Source organism: Cricetulus griseus, chromosome 5 (assembly GCF_003668045.3).
Source record: "Cricetulus griseus strain 17A/GY chromosome 5, alternate assembly CriGri-PICRH-1.0, whole genome shotgun sequence".
Lineage (NCBI taxonomy): Eukaryota > Metazoa > Chordata > Mammalia > Rodentia > Cricetidae > Cricetulus > Cricetulus griseus.
The window spans coordinates 96,144,720-96,170,620 of NC_048598.1; the positions used below are offsets into that span (position 1 = coordinate 96,144,720).

At 48.4% G+C, this 25,901-nt stretch overlaps 1 protein-coding gene across 5 annotated transcripts in view; it reads right to left on the bottom strand.

Annotated features, from left to right (window-relative positions):
* Positions 1 to 14,142: 14,142 nt before the first annotated feature.
* Vav1 (vav guanine nucleotide exchange factor 1) overlaps positions 14,143 to 25,901 on the bottom strand; it is a 48,328-nt gene continuing 36,569 nt past the window's right edge. For all 5 annotated transcript variants that reach the window (XM_035445426.1, XM_035445427.1, XM_035445425.1 and 2 more), the window contains 4 exons: positions 23,702 to 23,789; positions 21,471 to 21,585; positions 17,068 to 17,219; positions 14,143 to 14,384 (listed from right to left, as the gene is read on the bottom strand). In XM_035445426.1, the coding sequence (XP_035301317.1) occupies positions 14,331 to 14,384; positions 17,068 to 17,219; positions 21,471 to 21,585; positions 23,702 to 23,789 (409 nt within the window). In that variant the 3' untranslated portion in view covers positions 14,143 to 14,330. The remainder of the gene's footprint in view (positions 14,385 to 17,067; positions 17,220 to 21,470; positions 21,586 to 23,701; positions 23,790 to 25,901) is intronic.

Consider the following 25,901-nt stretch of genomic DNA (forward strand, 5'->3'; position numbering starts at 1 on the left):
GAGACACCCCCCTCAAAACTCCTCTTCTGCTGAGAGCAAAGCCTCGGGAACCCCTTGCATAAATCCCTAAAGTGGACTCTGTACAATCTCTGTACAATTACAATCTGCTTTGCATTGTGTCATTCTGTATTCAGTGAACTACTTGTGTATACACACAGGTAAAATTGTGACTGAACACTTCAAGTCAGAACTTGCCAACAATGGGTACATTCACGACATTTTCTCATTTAACAAATGTTTCAGAATACAGAAATACACTTAATTTTCATTACACATTAAAATTTCATAGGTAAAAGTTACAATCTTTGTCTTCAAAATTTCATAATAATATTTCATATAATTATATTCCATATAATATTGTAGTTTTGCCTTCAGTTGATGTATTAATGCCACATCTGAAACAAGCTCACCTGCAAGCCTGTATCCCTTCCAGCATAAAGACCTCTTCCTCCAGGAAGTCTTCCTAGACTGTGCTTGGTATCAATTTCCTGGGAACTGATACATCCTGTCCTAGGGATGTTCCTTAAGTCTCAGGAAGTAAGCCAATATTCAGTAACTCACAAAGCTCAGGAAGGCTCAGAAGCTTGCAAGACTGACAAGGCCCCTTGCCAGGTTATATAAACTGAGATTATTGCTGAGGAGGGGCACCATGCAACCTGGGGAGCTGCCCACAAGTCCCACAGAGAGCTCCAGGCTGCCCATAAATCATGTCACTCATGTTGGTGGCTTTTATGTGATGCAACTACCATTGAGACCTCCACGTTAAAGTCATTGGTTCACTAAGCTAGACAGTGTGGAGTCATTTCTTTAGTCCATTATTGGTGCCTGAAATCAACAGACATTTACTCATGTCTGTCTCCAGGAAAGTCACACTACAACAAAGGGTTCGTGGGCTGAGGCCTACAGGATGCCAGGGAAATATCCAAGAATTGTTGCTCTGTGGAGCCCTACAAAGCCCAGCTGACTCCTCCATCAGCTTAAGACAGCATTATGATAGGTCACCCACCAGGGTTGCCAGTAGAGACTCATAAGCAAGATCATTTAGTCACAAGTAGTGTGGTCACCATGAGTTATTCTTCTGGCTGCTAAGAGTGGCACAGACTAGTCCCAAACCTGAATTCCCAGGAGCCAGCCTTGTTAAGTCTTTTCTACATGGGTGGCTTCCAAAATCTCAGACACCTGCTGTCCTACTTTGTTCCTCTGTTGCTGTGATAAAACACTGACCAGAAGTAACTTGGGGAAGGAAAGGATGGATTTGGCTTATACCCTCAAATAACAGTCCATCACTGAGGGAAATCAGGCAGGAAGTTGGGATGGAAATCAGGAGACAGGAACTAAAGCAGCAGCCATAGAGGAACACTGTTTGCAAGCTCGCTCTTCTTGTGACTTGCTCATCCCCTTCTACCTTCCCAGGGGTGGCAGGGACCTTCCCACAGCAATCATCAATCAATAAAATGCATTAGAGTTGCCTGCAGGCCAACCTGATAGAGGCAATTCTTCCACTGAGATTCCCTCCTCTCAGGTGACTGTCATTTGTGCCAAGATGACAAGAGCTAACACCTGATTGATGTGTCGCACAGACTAATGAGAGCAGGCCCTGGCTGCCTGCCTAAGGGCCACTCCTGACCCGAGGTCCTGATCCAAGAGTAGCTGGATCATGGGGTATGCCAGCTACTTGTGAGGCTTAGCACTGACTGACAGTTTGACAGGATCTAGAATCACTAGGAGACAAGACTCCGAGGTGATAACCTGTGCTGGGCTGATGGGAAGAAAAACCTTAACTGTGAGTAGAGCACTATGACCCTTACTCTCTGCTTCCTGGGTACGGACACGATGTGACAGCTGCCCCAAGCTCCTTTGGAAATCCCTTTCCCACCAGCTTATACTGTGGCCCCTCAAACTCTGATCCAACAAACCCTTAAGTCGCATTTGGCTCAAAGTGTCTCACAGACCGGAGAGCAGGTAAGATGGAATAGGAATATTAGAACTCATTTCTCTTTTGCTTCTTGGGGCCTGGAAATTTCTTTTGAGCTGGGATATTGAGCCTGTGTGTGTGTGTGTGTGTGTGTGTGTGTGTGTGTGTGTGTGTGTGTGTGTGTATTTGTGTGTGTGGCTCCTCCCAGCTCACCACAGTAGCTGTTGTCAGTGAGCGCTACTGTATACACTCTGTTCTCCCTCCACAGATTTCTGCAAAAGCTGCAGGCTGGGCAGCCAGCTAGTTCCCCGAATGTTTTGCCTTATCTTTCCACCTCACCAGATGCAGAAGTAGCAGCTGGAGGAGCCCCTATCCCCTCCCCTGCCCCCGCCCCGTCTCTCACGCCAACAGAAGTGGATTCAAAAGAGGATGTGGAGTTACAAAGGCTGCAGAAGATAAGACTCCAGCAGCAGCAACTTTACACCCACAAAGTGGGGCCCCCGGAGTCCAAGGAGGAAGGAGTCCAAGTGTGTGGAAGGTTGATCTTAAAGAATCTAGAGTTGGTTCTTCAGTGAGTGAGTGGGAAGGTTGTAACTGAGTTGGACTCTCACCTTCTAGATCCAGCCCTATCCAGGCAGCCCTTGACATGTGATTCTTTCTCTGACCATTACTGTTCCTTTTCAATTTTTTGTTTTTTAAGATTGTTTGAGATGATAGCCAGGCGGTGGTGACGCACGCCATTAGTCCTAGCACTCAGGAGGCAGAGGCAGGCGGATCTCTGTGAGTTCGAGACCAGCCTGGTCTACAAGAGTGAGTTCCAGGACAGCCTCCAAAGTCACAGAGAAACCCTGTCTCTAAAAGCAAAAATGAATGTTTGAGATGATGTCTCACTATGTAGCCCTGCCTGGCCTAAAACTTGCTACACAGACCAGGCTGCCTCAGACTTACAGAGAGTCACCTGCTTCTGTGTCCTAAATGCTGGGGTTAAGGTGTGTGCTACCACACCTAGCTCTAGATTTATCTTGTCATTAAGTGTGTGTGTGTGTGTGTGTGTGTGTGTGTGTGTGTGTGTGTGTGTACATAAGTGCAGTGCCCAATCAGGCCAAAAGAGGGTGTTATATCTCCTGGAGCTGAAATTACAGGTGGTTGGTTGTGAGCTACCCCATGTGGTTACTGGGAACTGAACTTGGCTGCTCGAGAAGAGCAGCGTTCACTCTTACACCCTGAGCCATCTCTCCAACCTCATGGTGATCATTTTTATTGATTGATTGATTTGTGTGGTGTGTGTGTGTGTACATGCTCACACTGCATCACCAACATATAAGGTTGGTGTCTTCCTCTACCTTAAATATTGAGGCAGGGTCTTTCGCCATTTGGCTAGTGTAACCAGATTATTCTGTGTCCCCTGTCTACACCTCCCACACAGTGCGCCGACCATGCCTGGGTATGGATGCTGAGGATCCAAATTCCAGTCATGCGTGGGTGTGGCCAGCACTTTTCTGGCTGAGCCGTCTCCCACCCCTCAGCAGTCTTATACACCTGAAAAAGTGTGACAGAGAGCATGGGCTGTGGCTAACATGCTCAAGGACTGACACGGAGCAGTTTCCAGGGAGAGGGATATTTTTAAACGATGCATCCTGGAGTGGTAACCCATGGCTCTCTAATTAGACTTAAGACCCAGCTCAGCAAAAGGGAAATCATGCCTTGCTGACTATCCAGGACTAAGAAGTCAGATCTGAGAAGAGAACCTACACCCACCACTTCACTAAACCAGCATAATCCCTAACGACATTCTAAACATTTGTCCTTATATCCACAGATCAGGGTGGCCCTCATCAGGGAAGCTTCTCTTTGCAATGGGGACAGAGACAACAACAGAAAACAACAACCAATCAAAATGCAGAGTTGTGGAGCCCAGTCCCATTGGATACATCTACAAAAGGCTCCTGCACCTAAGGCTCAGGGAACATTGTAAAAGAAGGGGGTGAAAGATTGTAGGAACCAGAGCACCGGGGAGTTTGCTATATGAGTGTGTCTACTGGTAATGTCAGAAGCTACACCCATAAAGTCTTCCCAACATTACTGTCCAAACATGAGCTGAACAAGGACAACAACACCAAACTGGACAGGGGAAAACCCATGAGGAAAGAATTACAGGCAACTAAAGAATACAGACAGCGGGAGGCATAGTACACCAATGGCTAGTTGATTGTGTGATCAGCCATGAAAACATACATAAAAATAGTATTATACACACTGAGCAGGTTGTTTAGGAGTGTGTGTGTGTGAGAGAGTGTGTATGCGTGTCTATCTATCTCTGTGTATCTACGTTGTGTTGGTACGTGCATGTCTGTTGGTGTGTCTGTGTCTGTGTATGCGTGTGCATGCATATACCTGCATGCATGCAATAATTAATGAAAAGAGGATCATGAATCTGTAGAAAAGCAGGGAGGGGTATATAGGAGGGTTTGAAGGGAGGAAAAGGAAGGGAGAAATGGTGTAATCATATCATAATCTCAAAAATATAAAAAATGCAACCCAAGCACTAAATGGAAGAAAACGGGAGGAGGGAGAAGGGAAGGAGGCAGGAAGTAGTGGGGAGATAAGAGGAGACTTGGAGGAGAAATGGGAGTAGATGCCATATGTTATTGTACATGCACAAAATTCTCAAAGAACTTTTTTAAGGGGCAGCTTAAATAAAGGCACAGCTACCCGTGATGGTTCATGCACATAATCTGAGCACCCAGGAGGGTGAGGCAGGAGGATTGCTGAGTTCAGTGCCAACCTAAGCCAGACAGGGCCACGGAGCATGCCCCAATCTCAAAAACGACAGACCAAGTAAAGAGCAATATTTTCTGTGGGTTTGCAGGGCTAGGTTTTCAGACAGAAATAGCTACACTGTATGAGTCAGCTCCAATGGCTGTAACAAAACTCCACAGAAATCATTTGTCCCATAGATGTAAAGGCCAGGAACGCAGTAGTGTCAGATCTGAAGTAGTGGCAACTCCACTTCTGTGGGGAGGCTTTTCACGTCTACCACTGTAAATCCAGTCAAAAGTCCATGCTGGGGGAGGGGGCACTGGGTCCCAGAGCAGAAGTTACTGCCGCTGTCTTGCTGAGTGGACATGGTAAGTTCATCACATTGCATCCTGAGCAGCTATTTTTATGCCCATGGATGAGTATTGTTCTCAACTCAGCTAAGGGAAGCCTTTGTGCAAGAGGAGTGGTGACCGCAGAGACTCATACCCGGCCAGAGACCAGATAGTCAATACTGTTGAGTGCACAGTCAAAAATGGACACATACATCACCCCTCCAACACTGCAGAAGAATCGGCAGAGAGAATGTGAGAGTCAGAGGAACAAGAAGAGGTGTAGGACCCTGGCTTCTGGGTGTGAGGTGAGCACTACTCTCTCAAACTCAAAACAGCCATAGTTACCTTCACAAGATCTGGACAAGACAAGACAAGGACAAGTGCCCTTCAACATCCTGTCACAGAGGGCAGAGGGGCTCACTGGCCCCGCCCCCTGGGCAGGGAGAGATGTTTTCTTCAGTGGTGTAGTCATTGTTGAGGTGGTCACACTACTAAATGACCCCAGTGAAAATCATCGGGTCACTGAAGACAAGACATGAAAGCAGAGAGGGGGCTGGTTGAGAAGACAGGAGCTGCACAAGTTGTCGGGGAACAAGAGGGGTGACAGGGATGAATATGATTCAAATGCATTGTACATGTGTGTGAGCATGTGGTAAACCCAGTATTATAATGAAATAGGCTAGTAAATAAATGCTAATAAATACTCCAGAATCTGAAGGGAGGGAGGGAGGAGGGGAGGGAGGGAGGGAGGGAGGGAGGGAGAGAGAGAAGAAGCCTAAGGATGCAGGATCATAGAGAGATCACAAGATGAGCTGGAAATGGCTAGACAGGACACAAAATGAGACATTATGCCAGGAGATGATGGTGACCAAGGAGAGGCACAGGGTAAAACCCCAGGGGGCTGATAAGAACAAGGGACAGGAAGACTGTGAGAGCCCAGGGCCAGACAGGACCAGAGCAAACTGGTGTCTTCCCAACACAGGAACACACAGCAGCTGTGGCTGCTGCACAAGATCAGACCAGTCAGCCTTGCAGCATGGAGAGGGGGCTCATGACCACACCCCTGACTGAGAGGCAGCTAGCGGGATGTGATTCGAGATAGATCAAGCACTACATGGACAGCTCAAGTTGGAGGCGATGGGTTACGAGAGCAAGTTGGGCAAGGGTGGGTGAGAGGTCTGAGGGACGAGAATATGATAAAGAACATAGCACAGAGGGTGGAGAGGCGACCCCAAGGTTAAGAGCACTCACTGCTCTTCCAAACTACTGGGGCTCAATTTCCAGCACCCACATGGCAGCTCACAACCATCCGTAACTCCAGTTCGGGAGATCTGATGCCTTCTTCTGAACTCCATAGGCGCCAAGTAATATACATGCACATACATGTAAGTAAAACACTCATAAAATAAAAAAATAATTTCTAAAAAAAAACGTTGAAAAATACATAAATGAAATTCTTGAGGAATCAATTAGAAAATAATCATGAGAACCAACCCAGGAAAAGGGGGCCATCCTGAGTTCTGGGAGTAAGCTGTCCCTTTACTTGGAACCACAGTTGCCGTGGTTACCGGGAACTCAGAATAAGTCTGCAAGTCCTGTTTACTGCTTTTTATCTTTGTCAGAGTGAGGCAGAAGGCCATGACCCATGATGAGGTAAAGCTTCTAAGAATCAGAAAGGACTTGGAAAATGAAATAAAGCTCATCCTTTTCAGTGTGAGGGACGGGGCAGCGGGGAGGGGGGGAGGGGAGGCGGGGAAGGGGCGGGGGGCGGGGCGGAGCTCTCAAACATGCGCGGGCATGTGCAGGGTAACATCAGCTTAATGGCTTCCATCGAGCACCATCCACTTGGGCTATTTTATTGTAATTTTAAATTTTTTCCAATACACCCAGCCAGAGTTTCCCCTCCCTCCACTCCTCCCAGCCCCCCACACCTGCCCTCTCCTCCCAGATTCGCTCCTCCGTTTCCCCTCAGAAAAGGGCAGACCTCCCAGGGATATCAGCCAAACACAGCATAACAAGTTACAATAAGACTAGGCACAAACCCTCACATCAAGGCTCGACAAGGTGACCCAGTAGGAGAAAAAGAGTCCTGAGGGAGCAGGCAAAGGAGCCAGAGACACCCCCACTCACAGTGTTGGGAGTCTCCCAGGAATACCATGCTAACAACCATAATTTAAACGCAGAAGACATAGTACAGACCCATGCAGGCTCCATGACTGCTGCTTCAGTCTGCATGAGCCCCTGTGAGCCCAGCCTAGTTGATTCTGTGGGCCGTGTTACTGTGTGTGTGTGTTCTTTTATTAGTCTTTCAGAATTTCCCACATTCATACAATGTATTCTGCCCCCACATCCACCTACCCTTACCCACTCAGTGGCCTCCTTGTTGGTTGTCATCCCTGACTGTCCACGTCTCACTTGCACTGCTCACATACGCACGGGTGTGTTTCCCTAAGACAGGGTCTCTCACCAGCCAAGAACTCAAGTAAAGATATGGGTCCTCAAGTTTGTGGAGCAAGCACTGGATAGGCTGGGCCAATTCTCTGTCCCCATTTGGTTCTTTTATCCAAGAACCCTGAGGAAAAGCACAGCCTCCAGAGAGATGCTGGCTCCTAATTCGGACTTCAAAAAGATCCAAGATCCCACCATCTGTCTCTCTCCCTCCTTGCCAATGCCACTCCAAACTACACAGGTTGTGTGGCTATTCTGCTTTTGTTTTGTTTTTTTCCATTGTATGGTGCAAACCATAATTTGGCATGCATATTCAGTGTGAAATGACGGAAACTTACAGAAGTTAGCATCCCCACCCACTTCAACGGCTGTTTTGTTTTGATTTTTGGTTTTTGGTTTTTGGTTTTTTTTAATGTGCCATACACAGTGTGCATGTGGAGGTCAGAGGACGACTTGCAAGAGTTGGTTCTTGCCTTCTTCGGAAGTCCAATTCAGGTCATCAGAATTGCCAGCAATGCCTTTTTCTCCTGTGCCATCGCCCCACATGACCAAAGCCCTTTAGAGACAGAGTCTCTCTGTGGAGCCCAGGGCTGTCCTGGAACCTGCTCTGTAGCCCAGGTTGCTCTCAAACTCACAGAAGCCTGCCTACCACTGCCTCCCAAATGCTGGGATTAAAGGCATGCGCCACAGGGCCGGACTCAACACAATTTTTAAGTGTGTGTGTGTGTGTGTGTGTGTGTGTGTGTGTGTGTGTGTGTCACCTCCCCCAGCCCAAGTTTTTATTAACATGTGTAAAGCTCCCATTAGCCCACCCTCATGGTACAAATTTGTAATCCCAGGTGCTCAGAGGCTGAAGCAGGAGGGTTAGAAGTGCAAAACCAGCCTTGATTGTCTAGCTAACGAGGCCCAGGCTCAAGATAAAAGGGTAAGGGGGCATCTGGGGAGTCGGGTTCAGTCAGTAAGCGTGGAACCTGGGTGTGCTCTGCATTAAATACCCAGGCTCTGGAATTCGACTCTGTAATCCAGTCCCAGGGAGGCTGGTGGATCCTGTGTCCTCTGCAGGTCATCATTTAAAAATCCAGGCTCTGGAATGCGACTTTGTAATCCAGTCCTGGGGAAGGGGAGGTGGTGGATCCCAGAGGCCCACTGTTCAGTCAACCTAAGTACTGAATGCCAAGCCCATGGAAGAACCTATCTTAAAAAATAAAGTGAAACCCTCTCGGTGAGACTCAGAAGACAGGAAGACTGTAAGAGCCCGAGGTCAGACAGAACCAGAGCAGACCGGTGTCCTTTGGACAGGACAGGACCCCAACACTGAGGGACGAAGCAGCTGTGGTTGCTGCACCGGATCAGGCTAGTCAGCCTTGCAAGCATGGAGGAGGAGGGGCTCATGACCACACCCTGACGGAGGGAGGGAGGAAGAGAGAGAGAGAGAAGGTGGGCTTGAGAGAGAGTCTAGGAGGAGTTGTGGGGCAAACTTGAACCCAGGCGCCAAACCACTCATGGACGCTAGATGTCAGCACAGGACTGCAAGTGAGCCGTGTGGGGTTAGAAACCTCCGTGTTCATGAAACCAGGGCCTCTCAAGCACTGGGAGGGGGGAGAGAACTCAGCCTGCTGGTGTCCTAGGGACAAGCCAACCCCGTGCCTGACTCCGTCTCACGGAATTCACCATCACAGGGACCACTCCTTTCATAAATACATTTCTCTTTAAAAAAGTAAAATTGTCCAGGGCACCAGTTCAACAATCAAAGCTCAGATCTGCCTAGAAATCACTGGAGATAAAAAAAAAAGTTTTAAGCATTTTTTTAACTATGTAATCATAAAATATTTGGGGGCGGGGGGTGGGATGGCTCGGCGAGTAAAGGAGCTTGCCACCAAACCTGATGACCTGAGTTACATCCCCAGGACCTACGTGGTGGAAAGTGAGAACTGACCTCTGACCTCCACGTGCTGCCCACACTCTCGCGAGCGCCCACAAGTCAAATAAATTTAATAAACTTTTAAAGTAAGTTGAAGACACCACACAGTAGTGCTGCTGTCCCCTCTAGAAGGACAAATGGAGGCGCCAGAAGTACCGGGATCCCTTTCTGGTGGCCTCTCTGGGCTCACATGCACAGACTTGTGAGCAAACACACTAGTGCACACCCACAGACACGCGCGATTTCTTCCCTCTCCCCTTTGCGAGCCACCGCCTTTCGCAGACATCGCAGTTACTGCGATGTACACCAGGGGGCGATCGTGCCTTTAATTTCCTGCTGTCAGCCTTGGACGGGTCCTGCCTGGGTTTGATTGCTGCCTCCGCATTTGAAGTCTGTGACCGATTTCCCACGTCTTCATCCATGTTTTAAAGTCCATAGAGCAGGTAAGGGAAAGTATTTTGAGAATTGGCCTAGTTGTTGTGATAAAATATCCAGACCCCCCCACCCCAAAAAAGGGAGGGGGGAGGAATTTGAAAAGGAAGAGGTTATTTGATTTTACAATTCCAGATTACAGCCGGGTCGTTGTCGTGCAGTCAAGACAGATACCTCAAACAGCTGATCACATGGTGACCACAGTCAAGAGTAGAGAAATGAAGGCCTGCGTGCTGCCTCCTTCACAGTTCAGGACCCCATGCCTAGGAATGAATGGTGCTGGGCCACAGTGGGCTGGGCCTTCCCACATCAGTTAACACAATGCCCTCCCCCGCCAGACAAGCCGCAGGCCAAGCCAGTGAGGACAGTCCCTCGGGAGACTCTTCCCAGGCGATTCTAGGTTGGGTCAAGTTGATAATTAAGACTGGGCATCACAAAGTAGTCTGTGTGTATGTCTCTGGGAACAACGAGATGGACACGTTTTGTGGTTATCATGAGTGAAAAGCGTTCCTGTACCTTTCCTTGTCAACCTGATGCAGCCTAGAGTCATGAGAAGCCTTGACTGAGGAATTACCAGATTGAATCGACCTGTGGGCCTGAATATGAGAAGTTGTTTGGATTTCTGATTGATGCAAGAGGGCCCCCACCCCCTGTGGGCAGCACCACCCCTAGGAAGTTGAGCCTGGGATGTGTAATGAAGCTCCCCGGAGGGAGGGGGCGAGCCAGGGAGCAGCCTTCCTCCATGGTTCCTGGCCCGGTTCCTGCCTTCACTTCCCTCAGTGAGGGACTATGATTTCACAGACACAGAATGAAATTAGAATGAGTAGGTTCGTGCCTTTGTGGCTGTATTCACCAGCTACACACATGCATGTGTGTGCATTCATGGTTACAGACACCCTCCCATGTGAGTGCACCCTGTGAGTGTGTGAGTGTATGTGTGTGTGTGTGAATATGTGTGTATGAGTGTGTATGAGTATGAGAGAGTTGTGAGTGTGTGTGTATGAGAGAGTGTGTGAGTGTGTGAGTGTATGTGTGTGTGTGTGAGTGTGTGTGTGTGAGTGTATGTATGTGTGGTGTGTGTATATGTGTGTGAGAATGTGTAGGTGTGTGAGTGTGTGTGCATGTATGAGTGTGTGTATGTGTGTGTGAGTATGAGTGTGTGAGTGTGTGAGTGTGTGTGTATGTGTGTGTGAGTGTGTGTGTATGTGTGTGTGAGAGTGTGTATGTGTGTGTGTGTGTGTGTGAGATATTCACACATGTATATGCAGGTGTTCACACCCTCACTGTGCAGGACACAGGTGTCTATCACTCCCCATTTATTCCTCTGACACATGGTCTCTTGCTGAACCCAGAGCTCAGCTGACAGCCAGCAAGCCCCAGAAATCCCCCTGCCTCCACCCCCTGAGGGCTGGTGTTACAGGTGCATATGGCCAAGCCCAGTTTTTTACTTATGTGCCAGGGATTCAAACTCAGGTCCTCGTGTTTGTGCAACAAGAGCTCTCAACCTCTGAGCCATCTCCCCGGTATGTCCCTGTCTCTCTGGTACAGACGGGCACAGTCATCCCCCAAATGTTCAGCTAATTTCCCAGGAGGTGAGACAACCTCTGAGTCTCCACCACCACTTTCCACTGCGCACAAAGCTGGATCTAGCATTGGACCACGAAGGTGATCTATATGGTGGCATCTTCCTGCTTGATGTACACTCTGAGGTCCTGTCACATCCCTGGCCACCCATGCTAACCCTTCTCTTACTTGTGCTTGGTAAGAGTGATCCCAGCTGATAGAAAGACATCCACCCCAAAAGGCAATGTTTGGCTCTTGCCATAGTCTAAAGTACTGTGGATAAAATCTAACCAGATAGGAACCGCCAAGACCTGGGGGCAGAGGGCAGTGGGTTATGTAATGCAAGTAATGAGAAAGTTCTGGAAGGTGGGTGTTGGTGCTGGAGGCAGGAATATACTTAGCAATGGTTAAAATGCTCAGAATTGCGGGGATGGCAGAATGCATGCTGTGTCTAACCACAACCTTAAAAATAAAGTCTATTCGATAAGAAAGAGTTGCCAAGGCATGAATAATATATGTTGAAGAGAATCGGTCTGATGCCCAGGCCTTTTCTCAAATATAACCAACAGGGCAGAGGGGGAGGGGTTAGTGAGGCTCCGCCCCTTCCTGATGACTGATGCAGTTAACGGTTGGGGAGGGGCTAGTGATGCCCCGCCCCTTCCTAATGACTGATGGAGTTAACAGTTGGGAGGGGAGGGACAGGTAAGGTCCCGCCCCTTCTTGGGGTTGATAGAAAGTCGGGGTAGCCTGGGGAAAGATAAGCATTTCTTCAGGGGTGCAGCCGCAGGTCAGGGGCCTACACGCCTCATCTCAACAGTTTCTCATCTCAACCCAGATGGAATTCAGTGTTCCATCAAAAACAGACATGGAAGCAGAAGGGGGACTGGGTGGGAAGAGGAGGGGATCAGCAGGAGTGGGTGGGGACAAGGAGGATAATGGAGGATACAACCAAAATACATCATAAATGTAGGGAAATGTCCTAGCAAAGCCCACGATTACATCTGAAAATAAATAGGAGCCTGAAGCCAAGGGGACAGACAGACAGACAGACAGACAGACAGACAGGAGAAAATGAGCTACAGCCTGAGGTGATAAAGAGATGAGACCCACAAATCCACCCACAGTCCAAACAAGGCCCCATGAGAAAAGAGATTCCTCTGGGCTGGGTGAGGCTGCGGCTCAGTGGGTAGAGCTCTCTCCCGGCATGCAGGAGGTCTTGGTTTCTATCCCCAGCACACAGTAAACCAGGCATGGTGACACATGCCTGTCATCCCAGCACTTGAGAAGCAGAGACAGGAGGATCAGAAGTTCAAGGTCATCCTCGGTTGTATATTGAGTCCATAGCCAGTGTGAGTCTCATAGGACCTTGTCCCCAAAACAAACAATAACAAAATAAGTAAAAGAAAATTAAGGTTCCTTCCACAGGAGCAATTTCCTGCCTAGGACTGTAACCCTGATCAAAAGACCTTGGCTGGGAGGCCATGACTGAGGGATGGGAGGTCATGACCCATGGGTTGAAGGCCATGACCTGGGCTAGAATGAATTCAAGGCCAGTCTGGTCTATAGAGCAAGACCCTGACTTTAAAGTGACTGAGGTTGTGGCACAGCAGTGGACCCCACTCCTTGAATCCCCCAGTGAGGGGTTGGGGGAGTGGTCAGGGGTGGAGCCCCACCTACAATCCCCCAGTGAGGGGCATGGTCGGGGTGGAGCCCCACCTACAATCCCCCAGGGAGGGGCATGGTCGGGGTGGAGCCCCACCTAGAATCCCCCAGTGAGGGGCATGGTCGGGGTGGAGCCCCACCTACAATCCCCCAGGGAGGGGCATGGTCGGGGTGGAGCCCCACCTAGAATCTCCAGTGAGGGGCATGGTCGGGGTGGAGCCCCACCTACAATCCCCCAGTGAGGGGCATGGTCGGGGTGGAGCCCCACCTACAATCCCCCAGTGAGGGGCATGGTCGGGGTGGAGCCCCACCTACAATCCCCCAGTGAGGGGCATGGTCGGGGTGGAGCCCCACCTACAATCCCCCAGTGAGGGGCATGGTCGGGGTGGAGCCCCACCTACAATCCCCCAGTGAGGGGCATGGTCGGGGTGGAGCCCCACCTACAATCCCCCAGTGAGGGGCATGGTCGGGGTGGAGCCCCACCTACAATCCCCCAGGGAGGGGCATGGTCGGGGTGGAGCCCCACCTAGAATCTCCAGGGAGGGGCATGGTCGGGGTGGAGCCCCACCTAGAATCTCCAGGGAGGGGCATGGTCGGGGTGGAGCCCCACCTAGAATCTCCAGGGAGGGGCATGGTCGGGGTGGAGCCCCACCTACAATCCCCCAGGGAGGGGCATGGTCGGGGTGGAGCCCCACCTAGAATCTCCAGGGAGGGGCATGGTCGGGGTGGAGCCCCACCTACAATCCCCCAGTGAGGGGCATGGTCGGGGTGGAGCCCCACCTAGAATCTCCAGGGAGGGGCTCAGCAGTAGTGTATCTACCTATCATGGTGGAGCCTGTGAGGTCCACCTTCAGCGCAGAGAACAGAAAAGGGAGGGAGAGGTGTAGATTGATCTCCCTCCTGCTAGGTAGGAATCCCAGTTTTCCTTCAATCTGTACCATAAAAGTCAGAGAAAGGTGACCTCACTGCAGCAGTGCTGAATGAACTTTTGTCAGTGTACACCCTCCCTGTGGCTTCCATTACAAACGGTCTGGAGAATACCAATTCCTACTCTCGGCCTTTTATTAGAAGCAGTTGCCTCAAGCCCCATCTTTCCTGGGGGACTTGAGACGACCAATGTGTTATAAATTAACTCTCTGGGCTTCATCCTGGGAACCCTGCCAGCTGGCCACCAGCCATCTGCTGTCCATCCTGATACTCTGCCATCGAGGACCGCTCATGGCCCCTCAACCCTGCCGGCGTCCTGGGTTCAGCCTACATCTGCCTCTCTCTTTCTCTGTCCTGCAGGGCACCAGGCTCAGCAGTATTCAGAATAGTCTTCCTCCACGTAGTTGGAAGGGAACCAGCCAATCTGGAGAGAGAAAAGAGCCCCATGAGGAAAACCTCTGTCATTGTCACTCCTCATCACAGCCGGATGGACCCCTCCTGCCTTGGGGCCTTCACACCTGCTGTTGCTCCTATGCCTTCCAAAAGTCTCTGTTCATGTATCACCTTGTCAGAAAAACCTTCCAGTCACCTTGCTTAACATAGTAAGCCCCACCTACTCCATACATGTCTACACTTTATCACGATGTTTTCGTGAACCATCACAGATTCTGCTTATTGACAGGATTAATTGCTAAGCCAGCTCCCCTCCCCTATCACAACATGAGGTTGACAAAGGGAGGGGGGTGTTGTCTCCTACTCACCAGACTCCCAAGAGCCTAAAACAGGTCCTAGTGTTCAGTAAATACTTTATTAATATTCCTTGGAATGTTGAGTAGACGGATGGATAGATGGGTGGGTGGTTGGGTGAATGTTGGATAGATAGATAGATAGATAGATAGATAGATAGATAGATAGATAGATAGATGAGCAGATGGATGGGTAGATGGATGGATGGGCAATTGATGGATGGATGGATAAACTAGTAGATAAATAGATGGGTGGGTGAATGAATGGTGCATAGATACATAAGTCGATGGGATGGATGGATAATGGATGGATGGATGGGTGGGTGGATGATGAGTAAATAGCGGGGAGATAGATGGACAAATGGATAGATGATTGATGGATACATGAACAGATACATGGATGGTGGGTGGATAGCTTGATGGATGAGTGGGTGGAGAGACATAAACAGAGAGGATGGTTGCACAGGGATGGGTGACTTGCAAATGGATGCTTGGATGAACCCTGTCTGCCCCCAGATGTTTTTAAACACTCTAAATGACTCTTTCAACCCCTAGCTGTCCACCATAACTCACTAAATATGACAACAAATGTGTTTATCATGTCTAAGCATTTCTCTAAATCATGGGAGCTCTGTAACATGTTTTCCCCAATAGAACAGAAGTTCTAACCAGTGTCCTTATCTTCACTCAACAAATACTGAGAAACCTTTCAAGCATGGAAGAGTGCTAGATGCTCAAATTCATCAGGGGATGACATGGAGAAGGGTCTCCATCTATACAGTACAAAGTAGTAACTCAGCCAAAGCAAGCTGGCCTGGAGCATCTACAGGAACATCTTTCTCCTTCTAGCTAGAAACAGAGCAAGCAAAGGGCACTGTAGTTCGACCCAAGTCTGCCTCTCCATGCATTCAACAGTTACTGAGCATCTACTATGTACCAAGCCATGTGGCACAGCACTGATCTTCACAGATCCTTCCTTTGCATCGTTCATACTTGTCACTCACCTTCTCATCCCAGGGCCTCGGCATACACTGGGGGATTTCTGTATTGTCCCTAACCTTACTGTACTGGCTAGTTCTTTGTCAGCTTGACACAGCATGAGTTATCTGAAAGGAGGGAGCCTCAACTGAAAAATGCCTCTATAAGATCTGGCTGGGAGGCGTTTTCTCAATTAGTGACTGATGGGAGGGCCCACCCACTGTGGATGGTGCCATTCCTGGGCTGGTGGGGCTGGGTGCTATAAGAAAGCAGGCTGAGCAAGCCATTGGGGGCAAGCCAGTAAGCAGCACCTTCCATGGCTTCTTCATCATCAGTTCCCACCCCCAGGATTCAGCCTTCCCTGCTTTTGATGATGAACTGTTAAATGGAGCTGTGAGTGAAATAAACCCTTTCCTCCCCAACTTGTTTTGGCCATGGTGTTTCATCACAGCAATAGTGACCCTGACTAAGACACTTGCTGATACTTTTTAGTGTGTGGTGTGGTGTGGTGTGGTGTGTGTGTGTGTGTGTGTGTGTGTGTGTGTGTGTGTGTGTGTGTAGGCTAAAGGTCAAAGTGGGCTACTAGCCACCTTGTATTCTGAGACAGGATCTCTTATCAGACTGGAACTCACCAATTAAGTGAGGCTAGCTGTTCAGTTATCTGTCTATCTTTGCCTTCTCAGCACTGAGATTACATGTGGATGCCACATACTGATTTTCTTTTTATGTGAATGATGAGTGGGTGGGAGGTGGAGGGGAGGGTGGGCCAATGGATGGATGTACACATAGATGAATGAATGAGTGGGTTGATGAGTGAGCGGATAGATGGATGGGTGGACCAATGGATGTACTCATGGATGGATTGATGAGTAGCTGTGTGGATGAATAGGAGGGTTCTAAGGAATGGATGAACTGATGGATGGGTGGGTTCTGGGGGACTGAACCCAGTCTTCAAGTCTGTAATGCAAGCACTTTACCAGCTGAGAACCTCTCTGGCCCCACTGGCAGTCATTTTATCCATTTAACCTTTGTATTCCTTATCAACCTAGCCTCTCATCACCCTAACCTCTGGAAACATGGGTGAGACGCTCCCTCAGGGTCCTATTACCACTCCCTGGTGCAACTGCCTGGTTAGAGGTCCACATAATCTCACTACACATTGTTTCACAAAGATAGCAATTGGACAATGCTTCCTTTGTACAAAGAAGAATCTCCAGGTCATAGTAGGTTCTCAATAAATGTGGGGTGGGGAAAATGTGTTAAATTTCATTGTCCTTTTGCTTCTCTGACTAGAGGTGACCTTCATGGGAGCCACACTGCAACCCACCACAGCCAAGTCACACACTGCACACCCCACCCAACTGGCCGTCCCTCCTGCCTTACCCGGCCATAGATCTCCCCACGCCACCAGCCTTGCTGTCCCTTCTTGTTGAGGATCTTGATGATGTCACCCTCCTTAAGGGACAGTTCCGATCGGTCCCGGGCACAGAAGTCATAGCGGGCTTTGGCAGTGCCAAAATACTTGGTGCTTCCAGCTGTGAAGAGAAAGTGAGAAGCCTAAGCATCTGAGATAAATACCAACCATCATGTGGGGGACAGTGTAGAGAGGGGACATGCTCTCTGGATGGTGACACCTAGTTGAAGGGCTTCTGTCATGGATAGCTTCAATTGTCAGCTAGATCCAGCCTAGAATAACCCAAGCACAGAGTCTCAGAGAGGGATTGTCTGCCCTGTGCTGGGCTGTGGACATTCTTGGGGGGGGGAGGGTTGTGTTAATGAAGTGAATTGGTGTGGAAGACCCAACCCACTGGGAGTAGCAGCATTCCCTGGGTGGGGAGAGGGCCTTGGGCTGAATAAGAGTGGACAAAGTGAGCAAGCTCGCATTCGTGTCTCTCTGCCCCTGACTGTTGATGGGATGTGACCAGCTGCCTCAGGCTCCTGCCTCTGTGTCTCCCCACAAGGATGGACAGTAACCTGGAACTGTGAACTACAATAATCCCTTTCTCCCCTGTGTTGCTTTTAGTCATGGTATTTTAGCACAGCAACAGACACGAAACTAGAGCATCCACAGTACTGGGCGCCCTCCATACTGGAGGCACACAACCCTACCCCCCAACACTGTCCTCTAAAGCCAAACTTAGGAAATTTAAATATTTTAAGTAAGGTTTCTTCCAATTCACTATGTAGCCCACGCTGAGCCCAAACTTGTCATCCTCCTGCCTCAGCCTCCTGAGTGCTGGGATTACAAGCACCATCATACCTATGAGACCAAGTTTTCAATAACTTTAGTAGTGCTTTATGTACAGTCAGTTTCTGTACATCTGTGAGTCCTTAACCTTCATATTTAACCCCAGATACACAGAGAGAGTTGACTATATATTTTAAAAGTCATTATTAAGGGGGGGCTGGAGAGGTGGTTCAAGGGCCCAATTCCCAGCATCCACATGAAGGCTCCAAACCACCTGTGACTCCAGTTCCTGCTCTCTTCTGAATTCAGTGGACATTGCACTCAAGTGCACAGAGACATGCACAGACACACATGTACATACATGATCAAAAATTTAAAATAGGGGCCGGAGAGATGGTTCAGTGATTAATAACACTTGCTGCTCTTCCAGAGGACCTGAGTTCAGTTCCCAGCACCCACACTGGACAGCTCACAACCACCTGTAACTCCAGCTCCAAGGGACACAGTGCATCTACACTGCAGAAACTGCTCTTGTGGTAGCCTAAACGTAATTGGCCCCCATAAGCTCATGAGGAGTGGTACTATTAGGAGGTGTGGTTTTGTTGGAGTGGGTATGGCCTTGTTAGAGGAAGTGTGTCACTGTGGGTACAGGCTTTGAAGTCTCATACATGCCCAAGCCATGCCCAGTGCCTCAGTTCACTTCCTGTTGCCTTCTGATCAAGATGTAACCAGCACCATGTCTTCCTGGATGCCGCCATGAACCCTGCCATGATGATAATGGACTGAACCTCTGAAATTGTAAGCAAGTCACCCCAATTATTTATTTCCCTTACAAGAGTTGCCATGATCATGGTGTCTCTTCACAGCAATAGAACCCCAAACTAACACAGAGTTGGTACCAGGAACTGGGGTATTGCTGTGATAGGCTGGACCATATTTCTGTTTTGAGGAATTTGGACTTTGGGAGTTTGGGATAGGAAAGCAGGGGAAAGCTTTAAGCACTGCCTAATGGGCCACACTAGTAGAAGCATGGAAGACAGTGGTGCTAAGAGTTGTTTGAACTATTGGCGGTGGAGCCAAAAGGTTTCAGAGGGGAAGAATTTTAGCATGTTGCCTAGAGATTATTCTCATGGAATTTTGGTGAAGAATGTGGCTGTTTTGTTTTTCTGTTTGTTTGTTTGTTTGTTTGTTTGTTTGTTTTTCCCTTGTCCAAAGAGTCTGCCTGAGGCTAAAGTGAAAAGTTTTAGATTAATTCTGTTGGCAGAAGAAATCTCAAAACAGCCTAGTATAGACTCTTGTGTGGATACTAGTGTTAGCTCTAATGAAGATTTATAATGAAATGGAGCAAGCTGAGCAAATAAAAACACAAAATGTACAGATTGAGAAAAGGGGCACCAAGAAGTAGAATAGAGCTAAATCTTAAATTCAAGAAGATAAACAGATTAAGAAATTAAATGAAGTAAGTGGTGACCTCAGGTCAAGATCCCACCCAGATAAGTTTCCAACTTGTTAAAAGAAATGAAAAAAATGAAAAAAAAAAAGCTTAGATTCAGGTGTGATGGGCATACTTTAATCCCAGCACTCAGAAGGCAGAGGCAAGCCGGTCTCTTGAGTTTGAGGCCAGCCTGGTCTACAGATTGAGTTCCAGGGGAGCCAAGCTTAGGCAGTGAAAGACAGAAAACTGGTGACAGTGTACTGGAACAAGGGGGCCATGTTCTAGCTTCAGCAAGCAACAGAACTTAACAGCTTTGTCCACATGTGATGGGGGACGTCCTTCTGTGTATATGTTTCTCTTATTGGTTGATGAATAAAACACTGTTCAGCCAATGAGACAGGAAGATAGGCAAGACTAGAAGACAAGAACTCTGGGAAAGGCAGGCAGAGTCTCGATGCTGCTAAAGGAGTAAAAACATGCCGGGGCATTACCCGGTAAGTCACAGCCTCACAGTAATACATTGATTACTTGATATGGGTTAATAATTAAGACAAAGCTAGCCAATAAGAAGCCCTAGCCACCAGTCAATAGTTTGTTTGTTTGTTTTGTTTTGTTTTGTTTTGGGGAGGGGAGATGTTTGGTTGGTTGGTTGGTTTGGTTTGGTTTGGTTTTTGTTTGGTTGGTTGGTTTTTGGGTTTTTCAAGACAGGGTTTCTCTGGCTTTGGAGGCTGCCCTGGAACTTGTGCTGTAGACCAGGCTTGTCTCAAACTCACAGAGATCCACCTGCCTCTGCCTCCCAAGTGCTGGGATTAAAGGCATGTACTACCACTGCCTGGCTTTGACAGGCATCAGTGTATTTATTTGGGGCTGAAGTGGTGGGACCAGCTGGGTCAGAAAATCCAACAACACATGTTTCTGGCTTTAAAATCAAGGTTAGAAGAAACAGATTACGGAATTTGCCTCAATGCCTAAAGAAAACATCCAAGGCCAGGCATGTGTCAGGGATATCCCTGAATAAAAAAAGCCCAGAGAGGCCACTGTGTGAAGCTTTGAAGTTGAATCCTAGATTGCCTTGGAGAACCCAAGATATTGGAGATGTCAGATTCATAGGATACCTTCTGAGGAGAGCTGCTAACAGGGAGTGGGACCACCCAAGAAAAAGAAGTGTGTTACAGTCAACAAAGCTGAATGGAGTTGGAGATCTGAAGAGTGTTTTGACATCAGACATGGAGATGCAGAGTTTGGAGTTTGCCCAGCTGGTTTTGGTCTTTCTTTAGTCCAGTGTTTCCTCACTGTGCTCCTTTCCTGTGTTTGGAATGGTAACATATATCCTGTGCCATTATATGTTAGAAGTATGTGATCTGTTTTTTATTTTGATGTTACAAGAGATTACAGTTAAGAGACTGCATGAATCTCAGAAGAGACTTTGAACTTTGAACTTTTAAACATTGTTGAGACTGTGATAGACTATGAGGACTTTGAAGTTGGACTAAATGTATTTTGTATTATGATATTGTTATAAACTTATGGGAACCAGGGAGTAGAATGTGGTAGTTTGAATAAAATTGGCCCCCATGAGCTCATAAGGAGTGGCACTATTAGGAAGTGTGGTTTTGTTGGAGTGGGTATGGCCTTGTTGGAGGAAGTATGTCACTGTGGGGGCAGGCTTTGAGGTTTTATACATGCTCAAGCCATGCCCAGTGCCTCAGTCTACTTCCTGCTGCTATATCTGATCAAGATGCAGCCAGTAACATGTCTGCCTGCATGCCACCAGGCTCCCTGCCATGATGATAATGTACTGAACCTCTGAAAATGTAAGTGAGCCACCCCAATTAAATGTTTTCCTTATAAGAGTTGCTGTGGTCATGGGTGTCTCTTCACAAGAATAGAAACCCTAACTAAAGCAGCACTTCTCTCTCTCTCTCTCTCTCTCTCTCTCTCTCTCTCTCTCTCTCTCTCACACACACACACACACACACACACACACACACACACACCTTTAACAAGTAAAAGGAGAAATCTCCAACATCATACAATGTCACATAAATAATCATTTAAAAAGCAGTTACTAAAACCAAAAGTGCAGGCAGGCATAGCACCTCTAGCTCTCTCTCTACTCAGAGAAGGTGCTAAGTAGCCCTCCAGCCTGGGATGTCCTCCTACCTGGTGGCTTGCTGATGGCTCTCCTCTCAGGTTCCTTGTAAGGGAACTGCAAGGTGGTGTCCAGTGACTTGAAGCAATCTTTGAGAGAATTCTGCTGATAAAACTCCACCAGCTCCTAGAAAAATAACCGCAAAGCAGTTGTTATCCCAGCTGGCCAGTCCAGCAAGGCAAAGTTCAGGCCCTTGTCTGCACTCCAAACAGCTTCTTGGCTGCTCCCTATGATAGGGAACTCCTTCCTCTACTGGAACAACAAGGATTCTCTGAAGAAGGGACTTGCAGTGGTTAATATTGACTGTCTGTCACCTTGAAGGACCTAGACTCACCACAGGACACAAACCTCTGGGCATGGCTGCATTATGTTAGGTGAGGTAGGACAAGCCACCTGAATGTGGATGGCTCTATTCATGGCTGCTGTCCCAGGCAACATAAAAAGAAGAAAGTATGTTAGGTACCAAAATCCATATCTCTCTGCTCTCTGACTATAGATGCAATGTGACCACTGCCTCATGCTCCTGCCACCATGCCTCCCTCCATGACAGTCTCTAGCCTCCAGCAGTGAGCTGGAGGAACCTGTCCATCCCTCTTTAAGCTGCTTTGCCAGGTGCTTGGTCACAGCAATGAACAAAGTAAACAATAAATGACCATAGGCTGAGGCCAGTTCTCCAAACAGCCAATTCATTTTACTTCCTGCCAAGTTTACCAAATAGGCTCACCAAATTCAAGGCCTCCCATCAGTGCCCATGCCTTTATAGCTAATAATCATGTAAGCACCGGCCAGTGTGCACAGCACACATTACCAAGGCCTCCAGGGAACCCCAAGTGTTGAGGAAGTTCACAATTCTCCCATTTTACATTTATTTATTTATTTATTTATTATTTGGGGGTGAATGTTACAGAATGCATGTGAAGGTCAAAGGTCAACGTGCAGGACTCAGTTGTCATCTTAAACCACGTGGGTTCCACGGATGTCACTCGGGTCCTCAGAGTTGGTGATCATCACCTCTACCCACTGGGCCATCTTGCCAGCCCTCTCTCATTTTATAAAGAGAAACACAGGGACACTAAGTTCTCTGCCCAGGTCACACTGTGGGGACAAGATGATCATGAGCCACAGCTAAGACTAGTAGCTCAGATCTGGCCTCTGTAAAAGACTTTAGATTTGATTTCAACTTGCCAGTTTGTCAGACCCACAAATGGCTCACACTGATGACAAAGAATCAGTTAGAGCCAAATTCAACAGTGTCCCACAAACAAAGTGCCCCATTCAAGAACTTCAAGCTAAAAAAAATGCCAATATCATTTTTAAAAATACTGGGGATAGGGCAGTTAAGATGGTTGAGTGGGTCACATTCTGTCCCCAGTACCCAGAACACATGTAACAGTGGAAGGAAAGGATAGACCTGACTCAACAGAGTTTCCTGACTTTCACAGGTCTACTGTAGTGAGTGTGTGTGCACACACACTCACACTCACACACACAATAATAAATAAAATGTAATTTTTAAGTTATGAATTTTGATCAGTGTCCTCAGTTTCTTCAAAGGTCTACCGAGTATGGGTAAGGCCCATGTGACTTGCATACACCAATCAGTTTTAAATACCTAGAGCAAGATAAAAAGAATTAATGGCACATCAAACACTAGCTAAACGCTCCTAAATTCTCAACCAGACAGCAGTTGCTTGGGTCTAGAGGAGCCAGTTTGGAGACCTGTAACCACGTGGGCTCTGGTAGCCTGTGAAATGGGAAGGCAGAAGGTGGCCTGACTGTAGTAGGGAGCTGTAAGTGTGCTCACGGCTGTGTGCGGGTGTGCATGCGTGTAGAAACCAGAGGTTGACTTCAGGTGTCCTCTTCTATCACACTCCACCTTATATTTTGAGGCAGGGCCTCTCACTAAGCCTGGAGCTCCACTTGTCTTCAGCTCCCAGGGCTGCTGGGGTTACAGGCGTGCATCACCACACTGGGCTTTTTCATAGGTTCTAGAGATTGAACTCAGGCCCTCGGGTACTTTATCCATGAGGCTTCTCCCCAGCTCAGCCTGTTTGTCATCAACAAACAACTCTGTGAGCACCTAGCACTATTATCCTAACTGTCTTTTCCACACCGTTGGTCAGTGGCTCCCTGGGAAGGGCTCCTCTAAATATAAAGTGAGGATACTAAGACACAGGTGCAGACAAGGCTTCATGGGCTCTGAGCAGCTTCTTCGGGGGAGTAGGGGCACAGAGGACCTTACCTGAAGGCCCCGGAAAGCCTTTTTCTCCGTGATCCGGTATAGCCCCTCTGATGTCATGATTTTAATATGTTTGACCTCGACGTTATACCTGGAGAGAGAGAATCAGACGGTTGAGTGCCTAGTCTGAGTATCTCTACCATGCCTCCACCCAGGCTACAAGTCCCAAGGATGGGAGAATCAAGCTGGACTCCTTCCAGGAAGGGGAGCCCTGCGGTTCAGACCAGAACAGTGCCCAACCCATGCCTCTCCAGGGTCTCTGCTATTGTAAGCCTTCCATACTTCATCTTATATAGAAGTTTTCTTTTTTCCCTGAGGTAGCTCTAGAACTACCACCTCTGGGCATATCTGTGAGGGAGTTAACTGACAGGCCAAGCCTCACCCAGAATGTGGATGACAGCCTCCCAGGGACTGACATTCTAAACTGAAAAAGGAGAAAGTGAGCCAGATACCCAGCATTCATCTTTGTGCTGGCTAGTTTTACATCAACTTGACACAAGCTAGAGTCATTTGGGAAGAGGGAACCCCAGTTGAGAAAAGGACCCCACCAGCTTGGCCTGTGGGGGGGGGGAGCATTCCCTTAATTAGTGATCGATGGGGGAGGACCCAGCCCATTGTGGGTGGGGCCATCCCTGGGCTGCTGGTCCTGGGTTCTATAAGAAAGCAGGCTGAACAAGCAACGGGGAGCAAGTCAGTAAGCGGCACCCTCCATGGCCTCTGCCTCAGCTCCTGCCTCCAGGTTCCTGCTCTGACTTCCCTCAGTGATGGACTATGAGGTGGAACTGTGAGCTGAAATAAACTTTCCTCCCCAAGTTGCTTTTTGTCATGGTGTTTATCGCAGCAATAGAGACCCTAAGGTATTCTCTCTGCTCCCTGAGTGTGGATGCAATGTGACCAGCTGCCCCACACTCCTGCCACGGTGCCTTCCCCAGGTTCTATCTAAATGTGAGCTGGAAAAACCCTTGCTCCATGAAGTTGCTTTTGTCAGGATTTTGTCACAGCCATGTGACAAGTAAATCCACTACCTCAGGCTGAGTTGGGAAGCCAGGAAGAGCCTGCAAAGAAGACATTGTCCTTGAATAGAGAGGAAAGACTCTGCTATACGACATAAAAGCTGGTGGCATCGGAAGGATGGAAGGAAAGGGGGGCTTTGTTAGCATGGGAAGAGATGCCAGGCGATGGTGGCACACTCCTTTCATCCCAGCACTCTGGAGACAGAGGCAGGTGGATATAGTGAAAAGGTAGGCATTTTTGCCAGCATGGGAAGCTAAAACCCCTAGCAATGCTCTTTTGTTGTTGTTGAGGGGGGTCACTGAGATGACTCTGCAGGTAAAGGTGCTTGCCACAAAGCCTGACAACTACAACCCCGGGGACTCTCATGTTGGAATGTCTCCACAGTGCACCATGGTACATGCACACACACAGGAAATAAGCGTTTTTAAATTGCTGAGCTCTCACAAAAAGAAGGGAAAACCCCAAAAGCTAAAAATAAAGGTGGAAACGGGGACAGAGTGACTGGCACAAGTTAACTCCCCAGTGGCTTCGCCGGGCTTGGCACCCAAAGCGGCTGTACCAGGTGGTCATGTGCACAGGTATGCCTGGCAGTCACATGCTCAGGTGGAGTGGGTCCTGGCAGTCACTTTCCCCAAGCTTCATGCATCCCCTCCATGAGCACGAGCACTTTCCATGCTCCAATGACCTGGAGCTCAGGGATTAGGTGAGGCTGACCAGCAAGGTCCTGCAATCCTGGTGCCTGGAGTCACAGTCACAACCAGAACTGGCTTTAAGTGGCTGCTGAGAAATCAAACAGAGGCCAGGAAGCTAGTGCAGAAGGCATTTTTCAACCAGAGCCATCTCCCCAGCGCCTGACATGGGGAACTTTTTTGGAACTATTGTGCAGATGCAATTGGAACACATTGAGGTTCCATCTGACCCCAGTCATTACATCTGTCACCAAGAAAATGCACAGCCAAAATTCTGGAGAGGATCCGACCCTGTGCTTAGCCTGCTAGGATCATAAACACGTGATAAAATCTAAGCTAGAAAATCTCCGCCCCTCAACTCAAGGAGATGTTATCCGTAGGGGCAGGGGAGGTGGCTCAGTCAGTAGAGGATTTGTTGCTAAAGCAATGAGGACCCAATTCAATTCTCAGCACCCACTTAAGAAGACCAAGGTGGGGTAACACTTGTAACCCCAGTCATA